The sequence below is a fragment of the Misgurnus anguillicaudatus genome, chromosome 22 (assembly GCF_027580225.2).
Source record: "Misgurnus anguillicaudatus chromosome 22, ASM2758022v2, whole genome shotgun sequence".
Classification (NCBI taxonomy): Eukaryota; Metazoa; Chordata; class Actinopteri; order Cypriniformes; family Cobitidae; genus Misgurnus; species Misgurnus anguillicaudatus.
The window spans coordinates 10,853,302-10,874,233 of record NC_073358.2 but is presented as its reverse complement, the minus strand read 5'-3'; the positions used below and the strand labels follow the sequence as shown (position 1 = coordinate 10,874,233).

General features: G+C 40.2%; 1 protein-coding gene across 2 annotated transcripts in view; it reads right to left on the bottom strand.

Annotated features, from left to right (window-relative positions):
- Positions 1–2,438: 2,438 nt before the first annotated feature.
- Positions 2,439–20,932, bottom strand: part of setbp1 (SET binding protein 1) — an 80,656-nt gene continuing 62,162 nt past the window's right edge. For both annotated transcript variants that reach the window (XM_055200900.2, XM_055200899.2), the window contains 2 exons: positions 11,065–14,377; positions 2,439–5,921 (listed from right to left, as the gene is read on the bottom strand). In XM_055200900.2, coding sequence (XP_055056875.2) covers positions 5,428–5,921; positions 11,065–14,377 — 3,807 coding nt within the window. In that variant the 3' untranslated portion in view covers positions 2,439–5,427. The remainder of the gene's footprint in view (positions 5,922–11,064; positions 14,378–20,932) is intronic.

Here is a 20,932-nt window from a genome sequence, read left to right as displayed (position 1 = left end):
CTACAAACACCTCTAGATATGTCTGCAGTGTTAAGGGATTGTACATAAAGAGTGAAGGTCAGGTTGATAGTTAATAGTGTACAGTTTAAGATGACAGATTAATATTCCATAGATATTACAGTGCCAACAGCAGATGAATATCACTGAAGAACAACTAGAGAAAGTAATTTATCTGTGAACTGACATAGAGGAATCATTTCATGCCTGTGATAAACACAAAAAGCCGCATTATCATCTGCACCCCATTATCTGTAAACAGCCAGACTTTTGTCATCTGCTCTTTATTTCCAAGCAAAACCTCCCATTTTCGGCAGAAATTACAGCCTCAGATTTTCCGCCCTACGCACTTTGCGATGTCATACGTGCTCGCATTCACCAGACTGACTCGAGATATTTTATTCAAGCCAAGTGGAGCACTGGAGTATTTGGGCAGTTCCTCCAGCTGCCATGGCAACAGGAATTTTACAGAGGCACAGGCCTATGGTTAGACGCTTTTCACTTTGCCTTCACCAACCAATGGCTGGGACTCCGGCCAATCCATTTATCTCTACTGTGCAGTGTTGTGGCAATGCAGTGAATGCGACTATATGCACAGGAATGCCCTTAACTACACTACACACTGCTAAATGATGATATACACAAACTCTGCGCAAAATTTGCAACTGAAAAGAGAGAAGGGGGGTAGAGGGAGATAGAGAGAGACAGAGAGAGAGAGAGGTTTACACAACAACGTTGTGGTAAAACTGGAAAAAAAATCTTTGCATTTTAAAAATAAACACGTACACATGACAGCAATGCTGTCAAAAACATCCGCGTTTACGACATATGTTAAAAACGCATGCATTATGCATGCCAGGCCAGTAGATGGCGATGTCGCTTTTTAAAGAATTACACACACATTCTGTGACCCTTGACATGCCAAAATTTTTAAACTTTGTTGGAGAAGCGTATATAAACTCTGTTTCTTGAGCAGCACAAACACAGTCCAGTAAGCCGCGATTGTTGTTTTGGGTATACTCAAAGATTCACGGTTACATCATTTTTACGGCAATGACAAGGCATCATGTTCACAAACTTGCACTTTGAAACCTGTCATCAGAAGTTTACTTTTTCAGGACCCTTTTTCAGGACCCCAAGTAAATGACGAATAGAAACCATATTTTCCGGACTATAAGCCGCACCGGAGTATAAGCCACATCATTCAAAAATGCGCAGTTAAGACGAAATAACACATATAAGTCGCAGTTTATTTAGAAAATTATTTCACAAAATCCAAGCCGAAGAACATACATTTAACCTGGAAAGGCAAGTTATTCAACTAAACAATAGCAGCCAGAACAGCAGGCTGAATAGATGTCTAAGTAATATTATCAAATATTTAAACGATAAACCATAGCATAAAGAACTTACCTGGAAGGTTGAATAGGCTAAATTAACCGAACAAGCCAACAAGCGTTTGCAGAAAATTGCATACTTGTCATTCCACATTACTGAATTCATTGAATTACATAAATACAGAAGCAGCATATGGCGGACTCTCGCGGCTGTAGACGGTAATGTTGCCTCTTGCCTCATAATGTCAAAATTAATTCATACTGACTTACAAGGCCCACCTGACTATAAGACGCAGCACCAGACAAGATATGAAAAAAACGTGGCTTATAGACCGAAAAATACGGTAAATAAAATGTTTACCCTTTTTTATTTGAAAATGTAGAGTAAAAAGGCCCCATAGAGAGAGACAGAGAGAGATAGAGATAGAAATACATAGACAGACAGACATATAAACTGAATACCAGTGCATTACAAGTAGCGTGCATTACGTAATAATATTACTTTTCTGAAGTAACGAGTAAAGTAATGCATTACTTTATAAATGTACACATTACTATTTGAGTTACTTTTTTAAAAAAAGTAATGCGAGTTACTTTTCAGTTAAATTAATTTGATTTAAAAACAACACAACGTACTGAATTAAACGGAACATAGTCACACAGAATTACGCACTATGCGTGCACAGAGATGGCAGGCCAGAGCTTGATATTTTTGCAATGGAAATGTGCAATTTCTGAATGCAAAACTTCTCAGTCATAAAAAACTTGTGCATGGCCTGAACGAGATCAAGTAAAAGTAATGCAAAAGTAACTTAAAAGTAACAGAAGCATTACTTTCCATAAAAAGTAACTAAGTAAAGCAATTAGTTACTTTTTGGGAAGTAACTTAATATTGTAATGTATCACATTTAAAAGTAACTTTCCCCAACACTGCTGAATACTACATTTGTATAAAAAACTATTATAGTAGTATAGCGGCAATATAATAAATATTTGCGCAAAAAATTGCGCAAAAACTTTTTTTGTATAAATGTAAAAGGGCTTAAATATCAGGACTTAAATATCAACACAAATACACAAAAGAAAGACAAAGGTAAACCGGTGTGAGCTCTCGATAAATTCATTTATTATTTTTTTGCACAATGAATGACATGAACAAGATCAACTGTATTTTAAGCTCGCAAGACTGCTCACCAGCAATGGTGCACAACATGAGCTTAACAGTAAGGGAAAGAGAAATAAAAAAATAAAACTACAAGATCATTAACGGCAAACGTGACCAAACACATGCAAGCTTACATGTATGTACATATGTACAGTGCGGTATTATAAACACGTCTGTATACACCGTTACACGACACACAAATGTGTATACATACATTCTATGTACAATGCATATGTTTGTGTGTACATCAGGTATTTATTCTTTTGTATATATGTCCATTATTTGCTGTTTTTAATATCCATACAATGTACAAAATGCTTTATGAATTTAAAATCCATTAGAAAAAACCATATCAAACAATGTATAAGATCGTATCCAAATCGAAATATTTGACTTCTCCAAAATTTGTTCGCATACAATCAAACAGGGCATGCAGATACAGAAATCAAATTATCAAAATGGTCATAACACCATGTACTGTAGGTACGAATTAAAAATGTTAAGATCGATAAGAGCATGTGTTGCGTCCTTATTAGGAGTATTACTTTTCGATTAACACTTTGCGTCTATTATAACTTCATCATTAATAATAACACAAATTAAAATATGATACTAGTGACAATATTGGTGTGAATAACATTCTCTCTTCTCTCTCTCTCTCTGTGTGTGATCTTGGTAATATTTACTTGACACAAACAGCATGTAATGGAATCGCTATGGTAGTTTAAGAACATAAAAATAAACCTTCACAAGGCACCACTTATCAGCTGGTGGAGAAAATCTATCTGGCGTTACGAAATCACATAAGCCAAGCTGCCAGGCTTTATTCCCAAAGCCACTTTTTGACTACTATCTATAATCATGTTTCCGAAAAACTGCTACGGTGTACATTTTCTTTCAAAACATCGATTTTGTCTTTTGGTGCTTAAAGCACGGACAAAAGGTCAACATTTTTGGCAAAGTTCAAGGTGGTTAGCAAAACCAGTCCGAGGCAAATAGCTGCCGGTATATATGATGATTTTTTAGCTTAAATGCGAGACCACATGGACAGAACGGTTCGTAACACCGAGCCACTGCATGTCCGGCTTTGGACAACTGTGAATTAAACATACAGCATCGACGCGATTCTTAGGAATAATCCATGCAGCTTTACGGCAATCCAGAGACGGTTGACTATTTACAAGGGAAAATTTGTCGAATTTAACATTTGCATAAGGCTGCACTGCTTAGAGGTCAATTTTCCTCCTCTAGACAATGATTAGAAGTGATAGTCAGTTTTAGCACAATGACAAACTACTGGATATTGTAACTTTAAGATTTCAGTAAGACCACTTTATTGTTTAAACTGGTTAAACAGAAAACGCAAAGCTTACGAAAGAGTCGATGCCAAAACGATACGCGTCAACAATCTGATGCATAGTAAATAAGCATTTCGAAAACCCTCGCTGGGTTCAGTTATAGACATATCTCTTATTTAGTCATGTGCTATATGTGCTGTCTGGTATTGAATTGTTACCGAGTATAAATCGAGTATATGCATGTATAGTTAAAACGAAGCCGATTACAATAAAACAACCGACCTGCGAAGATTTACTGAAGTATTAAACACGTTACAACCATGACAGCAAACAAGATTATTGTTTATGTACATTCTTGATTAATTAAGCTTTCCTTGTACCTGAACATGTTATGGATTTATAGACAAACGTAAGGCACATATGAAAAACTGAGAAATCAATAACAAATGGAAAGCTATTCAAATTAGGACCACATTCAACTTCTATCCAGATTTCAACTAATGCCGAAAAACCTATTTTTGACTAGGTACGTGACGTCATAAATTGTCTTCTGTGTACATTCTGGTTTCTATTTCCAACCGATCCAAATAAGAGATTAATAAACAGATAAGCACACCGCCACACTCAGTATCCATTCATAGTAATATACACAAGCAGCTACACCGAAACCGATCTATCCTATGACGCACAACTACACTGATACTTTGGTCATGTAAATATCTAATACTGACAGGTATATAGACATACTAAATTATTGTTTCATTAACAAGAGCAGGCACGTTCTCAAAATTACTCCGGAGAAGGCGACTTTGAAAATATTCTCCAGACGCTCGCTGATATTTAAAGCAAAAACCAACACCAACATTGTAAAATCCAAATCCCATCCCATCCCAAATAAAGAGAAAAGAAATAAGTGCTTTGTTGGTTTAAAATGCAACCGTAGCATTTTTCATCTGGCCTGGTCTCCAGGTGACTGGGATTTATTTATTATTTTTTTATTTACTCTGTACCGTGTCTTTATTAACCCTTTATCTGCAGTGATTCAGGATTACGTCACTAAATAAGTGTACCCACTTCAACACGAGGTTGCGTATGTCACATCTATTTCTATTTGGTTAAAACAAAATAGCATTATATGGTTTTTGACGGTATAGGTAGATCTAAAATACTTTGAAGAGTTAAAATATGTTGTTATGTACAGTGAAAACTACAGCCGTGAAAAGGGTTTCATTCGAAAGTATTGCCATTAGTTCGTGCCTGAAACACACCTGAGCACAGGCGAATGAGTTGTGTGAGCGATTGGGTTACCTGTTGTTCAAAATCGATCTCAGACAGACGATCTGTGCTTTGTGCTCGAGCAAAACAAAAGAAAAATACAAATAAAAAAGTGCACGGTACCGTAATTAGTTCATTTACATGTGCTGGTAGATTACGGCTAAAGCCGCCGTTTCGATCCTCCCGCTTATGGGCTTTGGGAGATTTGGGAGAAGTTCAATTGGTCTCCTCGAGAGGAAAGTATGTGATAGTATCTTGGTTCTCAGTGAATGCCCATCAGTAGAATTAAGATCAAAACAAAAACTGAGAAACGATACAAAGACCCAAGCACAAGGCTGACTCACAGTGGACTATTTTAATGAGGAGCTTCATCTCGCCTGTTTCCTCTGCCTTTCCGGTTAGGAGACTCTATTTGGAGCTCCGGCTGAACTTTGTGCCAGTACTTGCCTCCCTGTGTCGATTGTGGGTTGAATTGGGATCTGGCCATGTGTACCACTGACTCGATAGCGTCTGTGATAGAGTCGTGATTGGAGAACTCAAGCTGAGCGGGGACGAGGACGGTGTGAAGGCTCCTTTTGCCGGGAAGATCCACGCACTTTTCCAGAACTGGCATCTGACCCGTCGGCCCGTCCTCGAGAGGAAGCGGGCACTTCCTCGGCCTCCCTCTGCGTCGCTTCACCATGTTGTTCCCCGTCTTGGCTTGCCTCTGAAGCCTCTTGACTTTCAGAATCTTGTTGACGTGATCCAGGTTCTTCTTGGTGGTGAGAACTTTGGAGTAGGCGCACGTTGGCTGCACGTCATCCTCCTGCATTTCGACGGGCTTGTGCCTCCTCTTGTAGGAACCGGGATCTGGAGATGAAAGGAAAGCAAAACGCATGAGAATGGCAAGATGTTAATTGTGAAAAAAGTAGTGCAGTAAACATCTTGCTGACGTAATTGATTTGCACATCATCGCGCTTTGTGAAAGCAGCGATACTTCTAAAGTAAACAAACCCTACACAGCCAGATCGAAAGAGACGAACGTTCTTCTAGTGGTTAATGATGTGACAATCCAATGTGTCAACAAGCTAATTTGTATTAGCTCGTGTGTAAATATTCCTGCTATAGAAAACCAATCGTAAATGATACAGGCCAGCTTGCTGAGTGGTTGTCACTCTAACAGAGCGAACTATTAATAAACCGACATGAGATCCTGAAGCAACAGCTCAGTTAACACTCGACATGTGCAGAACGTGCATAACAAGGAAACATCGGGAACCTCCCACTTAACAACGAATACATTCCGTATTTACATTCACAGCGAATAGATGCGTCTGGAATTAAGTGCAATAAACTACGAGGCCTCTGATACATTTGTGATTAATTTACCGTCTCTACACTTTACGTCGGAGCTTTGGAGGGAAGCCCAGAGCGGAGGAAATGCTGGCTTTCTGGCAGACGCCTTTGAAATGAGTTCAGACAGCACAAAGCTGCCTAAAAATGTGTGTTCCACATCTAAGATCTCTCCTCGTAACTCTGGAGAGGTCTCTTTTTCTCTCTTTTCTCTCCATCTGGTAGGTTTCCATGAAAACAAACAAGAGCTGTAATTGTGGATGATGTTTGGAGCTGGATCGCGATCAGGAGCATTCTATGGATTTCTAGGTTTCTCCTAAGGCTCGGCAGAGAGCGCACCTGTGCAAACTTCAAAACAGGATATGCTCAGTGATTGCGAGCCATAAATCATATCTGCTTAATCTGCTCATTATGGTATTACAATGAAGTAAGGTGCACAGAGGTTTCTAAGTGAAAAATTCTATAGTGTAAAGCGAATATAGAAAGAATTGAATAGTACTTTTAAAAAAAGTCATATACACATTCACATGGGGAAAAGGTGTGTGCACAAGTGGTATGTTCTGACAGGGCAAAAAAAAAAAAAAAACGTACAGGTCTTTCAACTATAAACCCCGTTTAAAGCTGGCTTGAACTTAAAAGGATAGTTCACCCAAAAATGAAAAGTACCCCTTGATTTACTCACCCTTAAACTATCATCGATGCATATAATTATTTTTATCAGATGAACACAATTGGAGTTATATTACAAAATGTCCTAGCTGTTCCAAGCATTAATGGTATTGAATGGTGCTTCGGATTTAAAGCCCAAAAAAGTCAGGTAAAAGCCGCCGTCCGTTTACAAGAGCATGCGTTTCCAGTGTAGGGCGTAGTGTACGAGAGGTAGTTGGAGAAGTGATGAACACGGAAAAAATCCCTGTTTCTACTACTTCCTGACTAGTGTTTTGTTTTTTCTCTGCACTTCCGCGTTCGTCGCTATACCGCTAGTACTCATACTCTACAGCTGGAAATGCACCCCCTCGTGAACATGCATTGGTCGTTAACGGAAGCTAGTTATTTTAGTTTGTAAAGTTTTAAATATTGATATTTTCTTGCAAAATCGCATCGATTGCCTTTAGAAGGCCTTTATTAACCCCTTGGAGACCTGTGGATTACTTCTGTGAAGGATGGATGAACTTTTTTGGGCTTCAAATCAAAAGCACCATTTACTATCATTATAAAGCTTGGAATAGCCAGGACTAGGGCTGGGATAAACGATTATTTTTTAAACGTTTAATCGATTTTCGATGCATCGATTAATCTAACGATTCATTTTTTTCAGTCCGATTCGAATTCGATTCGATTATCTCCCCGTTAATTAACTAATAGCAATTTATACATGTTGATTTACATATCTGAATAAAAAAAATGAATTCCTTAACACTGTAAAAAAATTAAAAAGACTATACAAGTAATGCATTCTTAGTCAGAGGCAGCATTCAATAAAATGTTTTGCCGCGTTTGCAGCGCATACTGTACAGTTTAGTAACAGTATAAAAATCTCAAGTTCACATTGCTTTATTTTACATGCATTTATGAGCAAAACCTCTTTAATGTGCTTTTTGATGTTCAGTGTAATTTTTATAACTGTGATTTGTTTAATCCACATTATTTTCGTGCTGTTCTAGTCCATGTTCTGACAGATATAAACACAATTATAGACTTAAGAAGCACATACATTATTAAATCTGTTTCTCTTAAGTTTATTAAGATAGATGAGGACCCATTTAGTGCTGGGCAGAGAGTGAATGAAAGTGCAGTCTTCTGGCAACAGTGTGTTTTTAAATATTTCATTGCTTTCTGTTAAATTGCTCAAAGCCATGACTGTTTAAAACACACTTGGCACCACATTCATGATTTTATGGTAAAATTACACTTTTTCGCGTCAATAAATGAGCATTTATACCATAAACAAAGCACTGTCCCTTTAATTGAGCGTGAGCAGCGCAGCAAAAATAGAACCGACATAGAAACTATCGCAGCACTGCAGCTACAGCGCCGCGAGCTCGCGCTGCTCATGAGTGTCTGCATGCTTGTTAACATGAAAAAAAAAACATGCAGCGCTTACGCACTGCTCACACTTGCGAGAAGTCACTCGCGTTGCTACTACTCTCCGGCGCCACCATTTTGGGTCTGACGAATCGACGCACATATTTTGCGGCAACGTATTTTTTGCATCGACGTCATCGATGACGTCGACACATTGCCCCAGCCCTAGCCAGGACATTTTCTAATATAACTGCAAACGTGTTTGGCTGAAATCGAGAATGGCTTTAGGGTGAATAAATCATGTGGTCATTTTCATTTTTGGTTGAGTTATCCCTTTAATACCATTTAATTGCTGGCACAAGAGCATTTTCCTGTCATCAAGCTCACTTGTATACAGTATAGAGACAGATCTTCGACGTATATATATATATATATTTATACGTATATATACTTTTACATGTATTATGCTTGTTTATATTTATGCTATTTAAATTTTCATTCTGCATCAATGCAACATTTTCATGACACTCATATGTACCAGTAAATTAACTTTTAGCAATTACACCTTGCAAGCAATGTGTTTCAGTTTTAACAAGAACAATTATCATTCAGTTGCAAAACAACACAAATCACCTGCGCAGGTTTGGGTCCGACTTAAATCTAAACAAAAGGGAAAAAAACATGCACGGGTCACTAACCAGCTGTGCATTGGCTCCTTCAGCCCATTTGGTTTCAATAAAGTGATATGTGTGCTTGGCTAAACATGAGCCCTTCCCTCTCTGGCCTCAGTTTATCACAGGAAAAACTTGCAGATTCTTCCCAAGTGCCAACAAATCATTGGACAGGGACCTTCGTTTTCAAAGGGAGCGTCACAACTCATTTATTCCCTGAAATCTCTACCTGCATCCTGCGCACAATGTTTTCATTAGAGGCAGCAATTTATGGACTCGCCTCGCCGCCGTCGCCACAGCTCGACACAGCTCGCCAATGGAGGCCTACTTCCTGTTGTCATAGCAACCGAATTCCACAGTTCAAAGGTAAACGATTTAGAAAACAAAACAATTACGGTGGCTTAAGAGCGCATTTGTCGAGGCAAGCTAATAATTTTATGCATGAAATCCATGTTAGGTAGGCATTTCTGTAGACCTGCTTAAACATTAACCAGTATACCATTCGCAATAGTTCATAGGGGTTTCCTTGCTTGCTACAGTGGAGAACTTTAAGGAAACATCAAACTGTATACCACCAGTTAGCTCCATTAAAGGGAATTCCTCTTGTGCCAACAAAAAAGTGGCAATGAGTTTTAAGTTAAAGCCAGCCTTAGTTACACAGAGCTTAGAGAGCTGAAAGACCTGTATGTTAAGTGCCCCATCAGATTTTCAATTCACACCACATGTGCTCACTAATGTATGATGAATTACTTTCAAGGGCCTTTCAAAGGGGTGATATTTCTCGTGTCGATATTCAAAACACTAAATTCCCCTGCGAGAACCAACACATGAGCTCTAAATGCTTTAATCTTTTGCATGCTAAAATAACAGAATATTATGAAAAGCATTTGCAGATCTGCTGTGTATAGGTAGTTGCATCGCATGTCCAGGCTGTTTAAGATTTTAGGTTAAACTGTAAGCTTGAATGTATAAAACGTGTTCCACAACAACTTTCCTTAAAATATTTCATAGCCATATGTGCAATTAACGTTTAAAATTCGCCAACACAAAAACTTTATACAACAATTGTTATCCAGCATTATATAATGGCAGATTTAAATGTGTTAGGATTAAAATATATGGCAAAACATCCACCCCCAAATAGACATTCTTATCATAATGATTAATAGTCTTATTACAAAATGTAAATTCGTAGCAAATAAATCGAATTAATTATATATGAGATGTGACCTTAAATGCAAATGTCTGCATATAAAAGTGTTACTTTACTGTTATGTATTGCAAAACATCCATTACCAACAGCAAAACATGCAGCTGTCATAAAAACGCAATTCTGTCAAAGCAAGCTTATCTAAAGCCGTGCTTTGAAATCGACACAGATGCTCGCTTAGGTGGGATATATGTCATATTTCACTGTTTAAGTACAACAAACTAGCTCTTTGAAGCGTCTAGTTAATTCATGAAGGTGGGTGGCAGCAGGCAGAATGTGAGTCATCCTCATAGTTTCCCTAGGGGAGTGAAAATGTAATCTAACTGTGCCTAGGGCTTGCAATTCCCCTTCAGTGGAGTAGACTGGATTCATTAAACCTCCTGGCTTCTCTCCAGCTCTTTTAACAAGAGGCAAGGTTTTTTATTGCATGTCTGTAGAATATAAATCAAAATGTGTGAATATATCTCTAAGAAAAACCACTGGCAAGCAGGGCCGAAAAGGGAGGAGAGAGAAAATTGTGAGTTATTGTTGTCTCCATCCATGCATTACACTCTCTTGGCCAGATGTACTGAGAACTGAATATAAAGTGTTTGGAAATGGCATTTGTTCCTCTAGCTTTTGTGCATAAAAGCTGATTTACCAGAGAATCGATCTGGTAAACTGCAATTCATCACAATTTCTAATTCAAAGGTAATCTACTAAATAACTGAGAAAATATTTTGTATGGATCTTGATATAAAGATTCAGTTTTTACCTGCCACAGCTGTGTCTGAGCACTGGTATATATGCTCTGCCCTTTCTTCCCTACTTCCTTGAAAAGATGCCAGGCTTCCCCCTCTGTATGTTGCGAAGTCCTCCAAGCTATGCCTCCTGCCGTGTATGCTGGAATCATTGTCCCCTAAGTGCTGGTCCCTAAACGAGTCCAGTGCCTGGTCCTGGCCGGCTCGTAGGTGTTCGTGTGGTTGTCTAGTGCAGATGTTCAGGAAGTTATTGAGTGTCTCTCCTCGAGTGCGTTTACAATGTTGAGAGTCAGATAAGGATAATGACGAGAGAGTGTCTACTTCAAAGTAGTTTCTGGGAGCTTTCGGCGAAGCTTCTGTGCTTAGCCTGCCTCTTTGCTTGTCCTTCATTTTGGACAGAGAGTTCTTGTCCAGTCTGAGAAAGGCAGGACCCTGGGTTCCACTGAAGAGTCCACCAAGGTCCTCCCTTTGTGGGATGCACTGATCTTCCTTGTGTTTGTGCTTGTACTTGTGTTTGCGTTTGTGGAGACAGACACTTGCCAAGCAGCTGTTCGATGGGTGATGGGAGTCGCCTATCCTTGATGAAGGCATTTCATGCGGCATAGTCTTTGCTCTATGCCTGCTAGTAGCAAGAAGACCAGAAGATGCGCTGGGGTGGAACTTTGGTGGAGGGACTGGTGGCCTCATGAGAGGAGAGCCTGAGGATCCAAGTGCATGAGATAAGTACAAGGGTGAAGGGTACTGGCCATAATAGCCCATGTTTAGCATACTTGTGGCAAGAGGCATGGATGTGTAAGGCATTGCGTAGGATGCATAGTAACTGCCACCAGGCACTGGGCAGCCAAACCCTTGAATAAAAGGCATCTTAGATATTGGCTCGTTTGATTTGGCCGGCCTACCGCGCCTCCTCTTTGACTTTTCAGAGCTCCTGCGAAGATGCACAGGGTCATAGGGATAGTACGACATGGGATAGTAGTGGTCAAAGTTAAGACGGAATATGCTGGGATACGAATTCTCATGATAGAATTTGTAACTACGATGGGAAATCCTTAAGACCTGGAATTTGCTAACAAGCTCCTCCAGGTCAGCTATGAATTGCAGATCATCCCGGCTCTGGAGGCCCTTGCGCTTTCTTCGATGCTTCTGCTTTTTCAGATTCTCTTGAGCGAAGAAGTTTTCCACAGCAACCGTGGTGGTGCGTTTCTGGTAGTGTCCCCTTGCCGCTTTCCCCTTAGCCTCTATACCAGCAGCCTCTGTGGCATCAAAACTGCAAAGATCAAAGGAGTATCTTCTGCGAGATGCTGGACCTTTCTCAGCCTGGTCTGATGTGCTGTTGTTGTCAGTGCCAATTCCACTATCACTGGGGATTGTCTCTTCACTGTGGGACTCGCTTATTGGAGACAGAGTAACTTCTTTGATAGAAGCCACTTCAGACAGGTGAGATGGTGAGTTGGCCATTAGTCTTGGGGGAGAAAGCTTCCAGTTACTACTGAGCAAGCCCTTTTGTGTTTTTGTGAGCAATGCACTGATAGGCTGTAGATTTGGCATTGTCTTCAGGTCATGCTGGCTGGTATCTGTGGTGGCAGGGTGAGCCATTCCACCTGCTGCAGAGTGAGCAGGGAGAGAATGCATAACCCTGGGAGAAGGCATTCCAGGTGCGGACAATGTATTAGAAGGCACTAGAGGGTTCTCAAATGGACTGGAAATAGGCAACGAGTGCTTATTACTGGCTTTGTGCTCATTTTGCTGGGCTTGCAGATCGACTCTGGGTTTCCTTCCCCGCTTTTTGCCTATGTAAATAGTCCCGCGCTTGCTAACGTTGATTTGCTTGCCAAAACGGGCCTCGATTGTCGATGCCATAGTTGACATGGCATTTGAAACCGGTACATTTGACTTCAAGGCAAGATTGCCGGTGCTAGAAGTAGACAAAAGTTCATTCAAAATGCTCTGCATCTTTACCAGTTTCATTCTTTTAACTGCCCTCTTTTTAAGGACACCTTCTTGACCTGATTTCTTGAGTTTTAACTGCTGTGCCGAAGGGGATTTGTTTATGGCCAACTGCACCAGTTTTGACATATTTTGTTTTTTCCTTCTCTTTGAAGTGCTTGATGAATCTTGGGCGATAGGGCTAACGGGGCTTGTTGCTGTGCCTTCGTGAATTGTCTCCACAGTGAGCAACGGCTGCTTTTTGGGCCGGCCACGTTTCTTCTTTACAGGACTGATGACTGTCAAACTGTTTGTGTTTGTGTAGAGCGGGCTGGATGGGGTAATCGGAAAGGCGGAGGGCGGCTCTTCGATGGACAGAGATTGATTTACGTCTGTACGAAGAGCAGAGTTCTGGGACTTTAAATAAGACCACCTGTCCTTGACCTTTAATTGCCTCCCATCTGTTTGCTTGTCAGCATCAATCACTGATCTCGGTCTCCCAGCTGGGACTTTCCTCTGTCTATTCGGAAACATCTCAACATCATCAGTCACTGTTTCAGCACTGTCTTCCTGTAAATTCACACCAAATTGGTTTGGTGCACTCAGTTCTGTTTTCTTTGTCATTTTAGGTCTTGTGCTACCTTGGTCACATTTATCAGTCATTTCGACATGCTGTGTGGTTTGTGCATCATCTAACAAAATGTTTTCTCCAGCTACTTGTCTATTTCTTTTCTTTCTACTTCTAGATTCATCTATTTGATGGGCGCCACCAATTGATACTGTCTTATCATCTGTGCTATTGCTTGACTTCTCAGGCTCCTCTTTCTGAAATTCACTTTTATCCGTGTTGTATGATTGTTTCTCCTTCTCCTTACTGCCTTGATTTTCAGTATCCCTGTCCATCTTTTTGGCCCAATGAAAATCGAAATTTTGGGTGGCCAAAGCCTTTGTTGACTCTTTCCTTCCATATTTCCGTTTGATGTTTCCAAACACTTGCTCTGTGACTTCCTGCAAACCTCTGTCTTTGTTGAAAGATGAATGTGTCAAAACAATTGACTCAGTTGGGGGACTCACTGTTACATCAGCTGGAGATGATGCTAAGGCAGGGGAAAAGAGATTTCCAGAAGATCCCTCTGTGACTTTTTTAACTTGCATTTTGGAGAATGTGGCACCGGACTCTGATAAAGAGTTCCGGTGGCATGTCGATACTTGTTTTGATTCCGGTTCTTTCCCGTGTTGCTCTTGGGACGCTTTGTCTCCTACACTATCCAATGACTTTGTCCAATTAAGATGGTGAATGTCGTTGCTTTTAGGCTCATGCTTTGGTTTTGTGCTCTCTCCAAGGACATCCATCATCACACTGTCCATTTTATCCACAAGTTTATAAGGCCTCTCATAGGTCTGAAAATGAGAGAAAAGAAACAATTTAGAAACTGAACCAAAACTACATTATACTTGCTCATACACTTAAAAAATTAGAGAGTAAACTTCATAAGTTTGCATTAGGTAGCTTGGCAGAGAAAAACATTCACACCTTATATAAAAAATTACAACTAGGAACCTACATGCTGTTACTGATAACAACTACTGTTTTACTGCCAAGTTCTCAGCTAGTGGGCCACACCTACAGAAGAGCATATAATACGATATACCATTGTGCAACCCTTTGAGACTTGTGGTTTAGTCTGTTAGAAATAACGTATTGCAAGATCAGCACTTGATACTAGGATATGTTCTGTAAAGCCATCCTGTTTTCAAAGCCAACAGCTACAGGCGGTAATGAAGTTTAACCACAGTTTTGTTTTTCAGCAGGTCAACTTCCATTTCAGAGCTCTGCAGCTGAGGCTAAGACAGTCTATGCTGCGGTTTCAGATTAGTTTACATCTGGGGTCTCACATCTGACATTCAATAGACCAAATGAACAGTAAAAAGTGAGAAAAGGCTAATTGTACTTATGTTACTGTGTAAAATGGCAGTTCAAAATAAAAAATAAAACTTTCAAATAAAAGTCTTTAGAGGTTTCAAGCTTAGATGCGCTTTAAAGGAAGAGGTGGGAATATGTTTCTTTGGCACCAACACGACTGATTACATCATCTGAAGATCATTTGGTCTCCTGGAGTCTGGTTTGTTTGGGTCAGAGCATAGTGAATGAAATTTTTTTTCAACATTAACAAAAGTAATGTGTGGAAAGACAAACGTGGAAAGAAACAAAAAAGACTACGAGTTTATGCCCTAGGTCTGATACTTTTAGAAAAAACAGCATTTCTTACATTTTTAAACTAGGTTCACTGTCTGAGCCAATGCCTTGCAGTCAATTTGACATATTTAGCCTGGTGCTCCCCCAAAGTCAATGGGACTTCAAACTTGGCTTGCAACTTTCCTCTGTGCCCTACCGTTTCCTTCTCTGCACTAGTATGACCACATACAGTATATAAAAAAAATGTTATCTGACACAAGAACTGCCGTCTATTGCCGTTTAATTTAAAACCAATTTGAAAACCACAAGAGCTACCCATGACAGGTTCAATGACCGCAGACAATTATGCAGTCTAATGGCACACCTTAAAATGGTGACCTGTCTTCCTCTCACACTATTTCAAATTGTCTTTTTGTTCTTCCTCTAATCAGCCAAGAGTAATGCCTCACTTAACTCCACACCATCTCCTGAATGAACCCGTTTTATCTGCTGTGCACAGCCCTCACCCACAACATCCCAGTGTTGCATGTGTATTTGAGGAGTCATTTCTCGGTCTAATCCGCTTCAATATCATTCAATCAGTGGTTTTTAATTAAAGGGAAGCAGACATTAATAAGGGATCGCTTCTCTGCCAAGCTTGTCCTTTTTATTTCCCGCATCTGTGAGAAACTGCCTCACCTTTCAGATTCCTAATCCTGTAATCCTATGAGGAATTTGTGGTCTCCCTCGGCCCACAGGATACAGTCTCCGCTCTTGAATGCCAAGTCTCCCGGCCACCCTTTAATTTGTCTAAACGGCATTATATTCCCCCCTCCCATCGCCAAAACGATATTTGAAGGATATGGCATTACCCCGGCATTGAGCATGTCAGCGGCACTCTTCAAACTCATTATTAAACTCTTAAATTTCTGTATGGGAAAGTGACAGAGAACGGCTTTCCCAAAACCATAAACTGTCATCCATTTCTTATTCCTTTTATTAGAAGAAAAACATTTCCAATTTCTTCTACTTAATAAAGTTACTTTGAAAATACCATGTCAAATGTGTAAGAAAAAAATCATATGGTGTCCAGGGACTTCGTTGACAGAGACATTTCTGAGTTCACATTCTGATGCGTTAAAGCATTTGAGGGGTGTAAATTTAAGTGACAGCAGTCCTCTGTTACAAACACGCCATCGCTCAATGTAAATTCACCACAACATACTGCATAAATGTGTTGACAGCGAGTCCCTCACCAGATAATAAAAATCTCTGCAGTCATAAATGAGTTATGAGTCCTCTAATGAGCGCTTCCTATCTGCTGTAAACAGAAAAGCAGTTCTGGCAGGGCTGCTGGGCAGCCTGGCGCTGTAGGCATCGAATCCAGGCGGACACCATTTCACTCAAAAGCCCAGAACTGCAGGAGATGAGCCGGTCTCAGACCAGATAAACAGACAACCGAGATTACAGAGTCCTATGCATGATAATAAGCTAAGTTTGGCATCCACATGGAGCCCTTGATACCCCTTTTTTCGACCCTCTAGAATTTTTTGCTAGCTCTTCTTGTTCTCTTCATTTTTTCCCTCCATCACCGTCATGGTAATTGGCCAGCCAAAGCGTCATTGGCCTCTTGTGTGTTTGGTAACCATGGGATACCGTGAGTCAGAGCCACCGAAAATAGACAGAAACACAGCGAGCCAAACATGCAACTTCGCCCGACTGATACCCAGCCAAACTGGCGTTACCCTGCACTAAATTCTGCCTGTCCTGGTGCAAGAGCTCAATGTTTGCCTTTTAGACTGACAGATGAGCACTCCACAAGTCTGATGTTGAATCAACACAGCTTGGCGTGACGCCGGAGTTCGGACATTGATAAAAGATGCAAACACCAGAGCAGCTTGAAGGCGAAGAGATGCTACCAAAAATGTGACTGCCACACCACAAATGTGGTAGCTGTTGGAAAAAATGGTCAAAATAAGTACCCCGGCTGTCACCGGGGCAGTACCCTTTGAAAAGGCCCTAATACATACCATTAGTTCATACAGATATGTATACATTTGGAACAAATATATACCATTGAGATACATGATACATAAGATAGGGTTAGGGTAACTCAAATTGGCTTGGGGCCATTTTTGATATTGACCTCTTGTAGGAGGGCCTCAGAGCTATTTTAACATTAAAAAAAGCTATTATTTAACTTATAAAACTTAAAAAATATAAATAGTTTTTTATCTTTTGTATGTACATTTACATTATTATTAGCCCCCTGCATACATTTATCTTTTGCAGGTTTTTCCAAATCTCTCCTAACATGGCCACCTGATGGCTTTGAAAGCTATGATATGACGAGAACTAGCCCCGCCCCTCCTTCTCGTACTTTTGAGTGACAGCTCTTCTCCAAAGTCCCGACCAGATTGATCATGTGGTGAGAATTATATGACTGACATGAGGTGCATTTGACTGATTAAAAACTGACCACGCAACCAGTTTTCCTTGACATCACGGAGAGCTCGGCTCATAGTGCCTGTTTACACTTGGTATTAAGACGTGTTTTCATCGATCGGATCACAATTGGACGAGAGAGACACATCACGTTTACACCTGGTATTTAAATCCGTCTCTTTTGTTCACTTTTGACCGCTTCTGTCCTGAATACTGTGAGGGGGTGGTCTGTCGACACGGTGGGCGAGTCTCTCTTCTGTCATTTGAACGCGAGCGGGAGTAATGACGAGTTTATATGGACGCAAACTAATATTATGTCAGAGTCCACTGGTTTTGTTGTATGTAAACGTGCTGCACAGTTTTTTAAGTACATGTACATGTTAAAGCTTTCTCTGATATTTCAGCACAATCGATGAAATAAGATCGCGCAACTTTTGCAAAATGAAACTACGTGCAGATCAGCTGCTTTAGTTTTATCAATGAAAGGCTAAAAATAGCACTATTCACAGTGTGTTCACGGCAGAAGTCAGAAACGATGTAAAACATTGTGTTCAGTACCTCAGATTGGATAAATGGGCGGAGAGAAGGCGGCCGCGTGTGGCTGTTCTAACACATTCAACCACATGTGCATTTACACTACAAAAGCAATCCGATCGAAAGGGGTTTTGACTACCTCTGAATGTGGTTGAAAGTGGTCGAAAGTCGACGAGCTCAAAACGTTTTGAACACCGTTTACACCTGGCATTAACGTCGTCCACTTGTGATCCGATCGACGAAAACGCATGTTAATGCCAAGTGTAAACAGCCTCATGGTTGCTTTGCCATGAAAGACGCCTCCTGAGTGCTTTGGAAAGGAAAAAGCTGCTTGACTCACGTTTAACAAGCATTTTTAGACAAGTGAAAAGTTTAACTATATTATCAATCAAAAATTAAACTAAAGTAAATAAAAATTATTTATAAGATTGTTATAATTTTGACAGTACATGCGGACCACAGAGAGGGGGACGGCGGGCCTGAAATGGCCCCGGGTTGGCAGTGTGATACCTGGGGTCAGGGACTTAAATTAACTCTTGCAAAGGGGTACTTCTTGAAAGGATACAGCCCCAGTGACAGCTGGGGTGCGTACTGTATTTTGACTATTTTTTTGACAGTGTACCTTGAGGGCCCTTTCTTTCCTTTTTGATGTCTTCCTCACGATTGAACACACTCTTTTATAAATCGATTAGCATGACGGCAGTAAAGCTTTGTTTTCTAACCAAACGACAGAGCTCTAGCCACAGGCTAATTGGTCAAATTACAGGCTTTGTAACACGGTCTCACTAACACTTTCAGAATTGGTTAGTGAAAGCCAGTGCCGACTCGTTCGACAGCCCTTATGCTGTGATGGCCGTGGGTAATCTGACACGATTAAGGACACACACACCTGGATAGTGTGTCACTGACCTGATCTGGAAAATCTAGATCTAGTTACAAAGCTTGAAGCATCTTTACATCCGTCTTAGTACAGACAGCATGACCAGATGGACAAATCCAAAGTGGATAAACAAGGGGCTTCTTTAGTGTAAAATGTTACAATCATTATTTTATTAACAACCAACTTTCAGTTAAACCTCATAAAAAATCCACAAACATAACTTCAAGCAACAAGGCGATTCCTTTACTGTCTCCATATGGGCATACAATGCTGTTGATCAAAGGATAATTAGGCATTATTAAATGCACTCAAGGTGACAGTGACCCCCAAAATGTGGTATCTGTTCAGTTTCGTTAATATGGCTTGAACTATAATCCATTGCATTTTACTATCCATAATCTCTGAGAGATGTAACTTTAAAAGTAATGTTCTGTGTTAAGCTCTATCGACATGATCCATTCCTTTTTTATGGTTACAGTGATCCATTTATAATGGAAGTATATGGGGTAATAAATGTTAAAGGAGACTTTAAACAAGTTTGGAAGAATTGCTAACCATGCCTATTTAAGAAAGATTGTTGAATAATTAAATACATCTACTTGAAACGAAGCTAATTGTTTGGACTAATTTAATAATAGTTTTTAATAATAGAAATGTATAGCATAATTTAATGTTAATTAGATGCTTTTTTGGCATGATATATTTCTCTACAGTAATAGATGTTATTCCAAAAATGCTGTGGATAAATTTTGTATCGAACCCTGACATTACAATCTTGTTAGCAGGTGAGAAACGGTTTACGTTTAACTTAATTCTCATTTATCCATGCTCTTTTCGACCACATTAAAATTAGCATGAAAAAGAGCTATTCAACAATGGAAACAAACACCAGGCATTTCAATTTCGCACTCTCGCAGTCTAATGCTTTTAATGAGGAATTAGATTGATTGGACGAGAGGGTCAAATGCAAACAAGCCCTTCTCTCTCATTGGCTACGCTGCCGTACTCTCTCATCTCTTAATTTGCCTTTTATTACTATTAGCCCCCGTAATCACCGCAATTGGCTTTAAAGTTCCAGTCACGCTGTGTGTTTGTTAGCGTGGGGAATAATTAATTATGAGCAGTCCCACCAGGCTCTGTGAACTCATCCGCCCTGCTTGAACTGACTGATTAACAGACTGTAGGCAGCAGCTACGGCGTTCTCAATCTACTGCTAACCCATGAAAGATGAACCGTGCTGTCGACCGCCAGCGTTGCTGGAGAGATAGTAAACGATTGTGAAAAGCATCCCGGTCACCCTCCTTCCTAGAGCGTCGACACAACACCAACAAAGTAATATTTGTCACTCTTCACAATATGTGCGCATTCTTCAATCTTGAATGGAGACCCATCTGGATCACGGTCATTCGCGGGCCAGGATGAGGGGGGAAAATGAGCTCTTTCTGATGTCCATTAAAAAACGTCAACGGATACATTAAGGCACGGCTCGCAAAATGCATTTGGCACAAACAGAATAGAGCACTCAGTTCGTTCCAGAGACGCTGTGTCAATATGTGAATAGAAAATGAAACATTTGCGGCAGTTCAGTGGCTGAATAGAGGACGCTAGATGCCAACTCAAGATGCTTAGATTCTAGAAACATCTGTGTTGTATAACATTGGCTTTCTAAAGCAATTCACTCAGAACAGCAGCTTAAGTGATAATAAGAAATCCACAGAGCTCTACTTTACTAGCTTATGGCCATTGTGTGGAGAGGCAGAGTAGAGGTCTTGTCGAGTCCAAAGAAATGTACCCGAACCGAAATGACCCAAATCACCTTTTTAAGCCAGTTTTTTCCTTTATTAAACAGTGAGGTTAGGAGAGGACGGGAAATTACAGGGATGAGAGAGGGGTATGGGATCGTCAAATGACCACGAGTCGA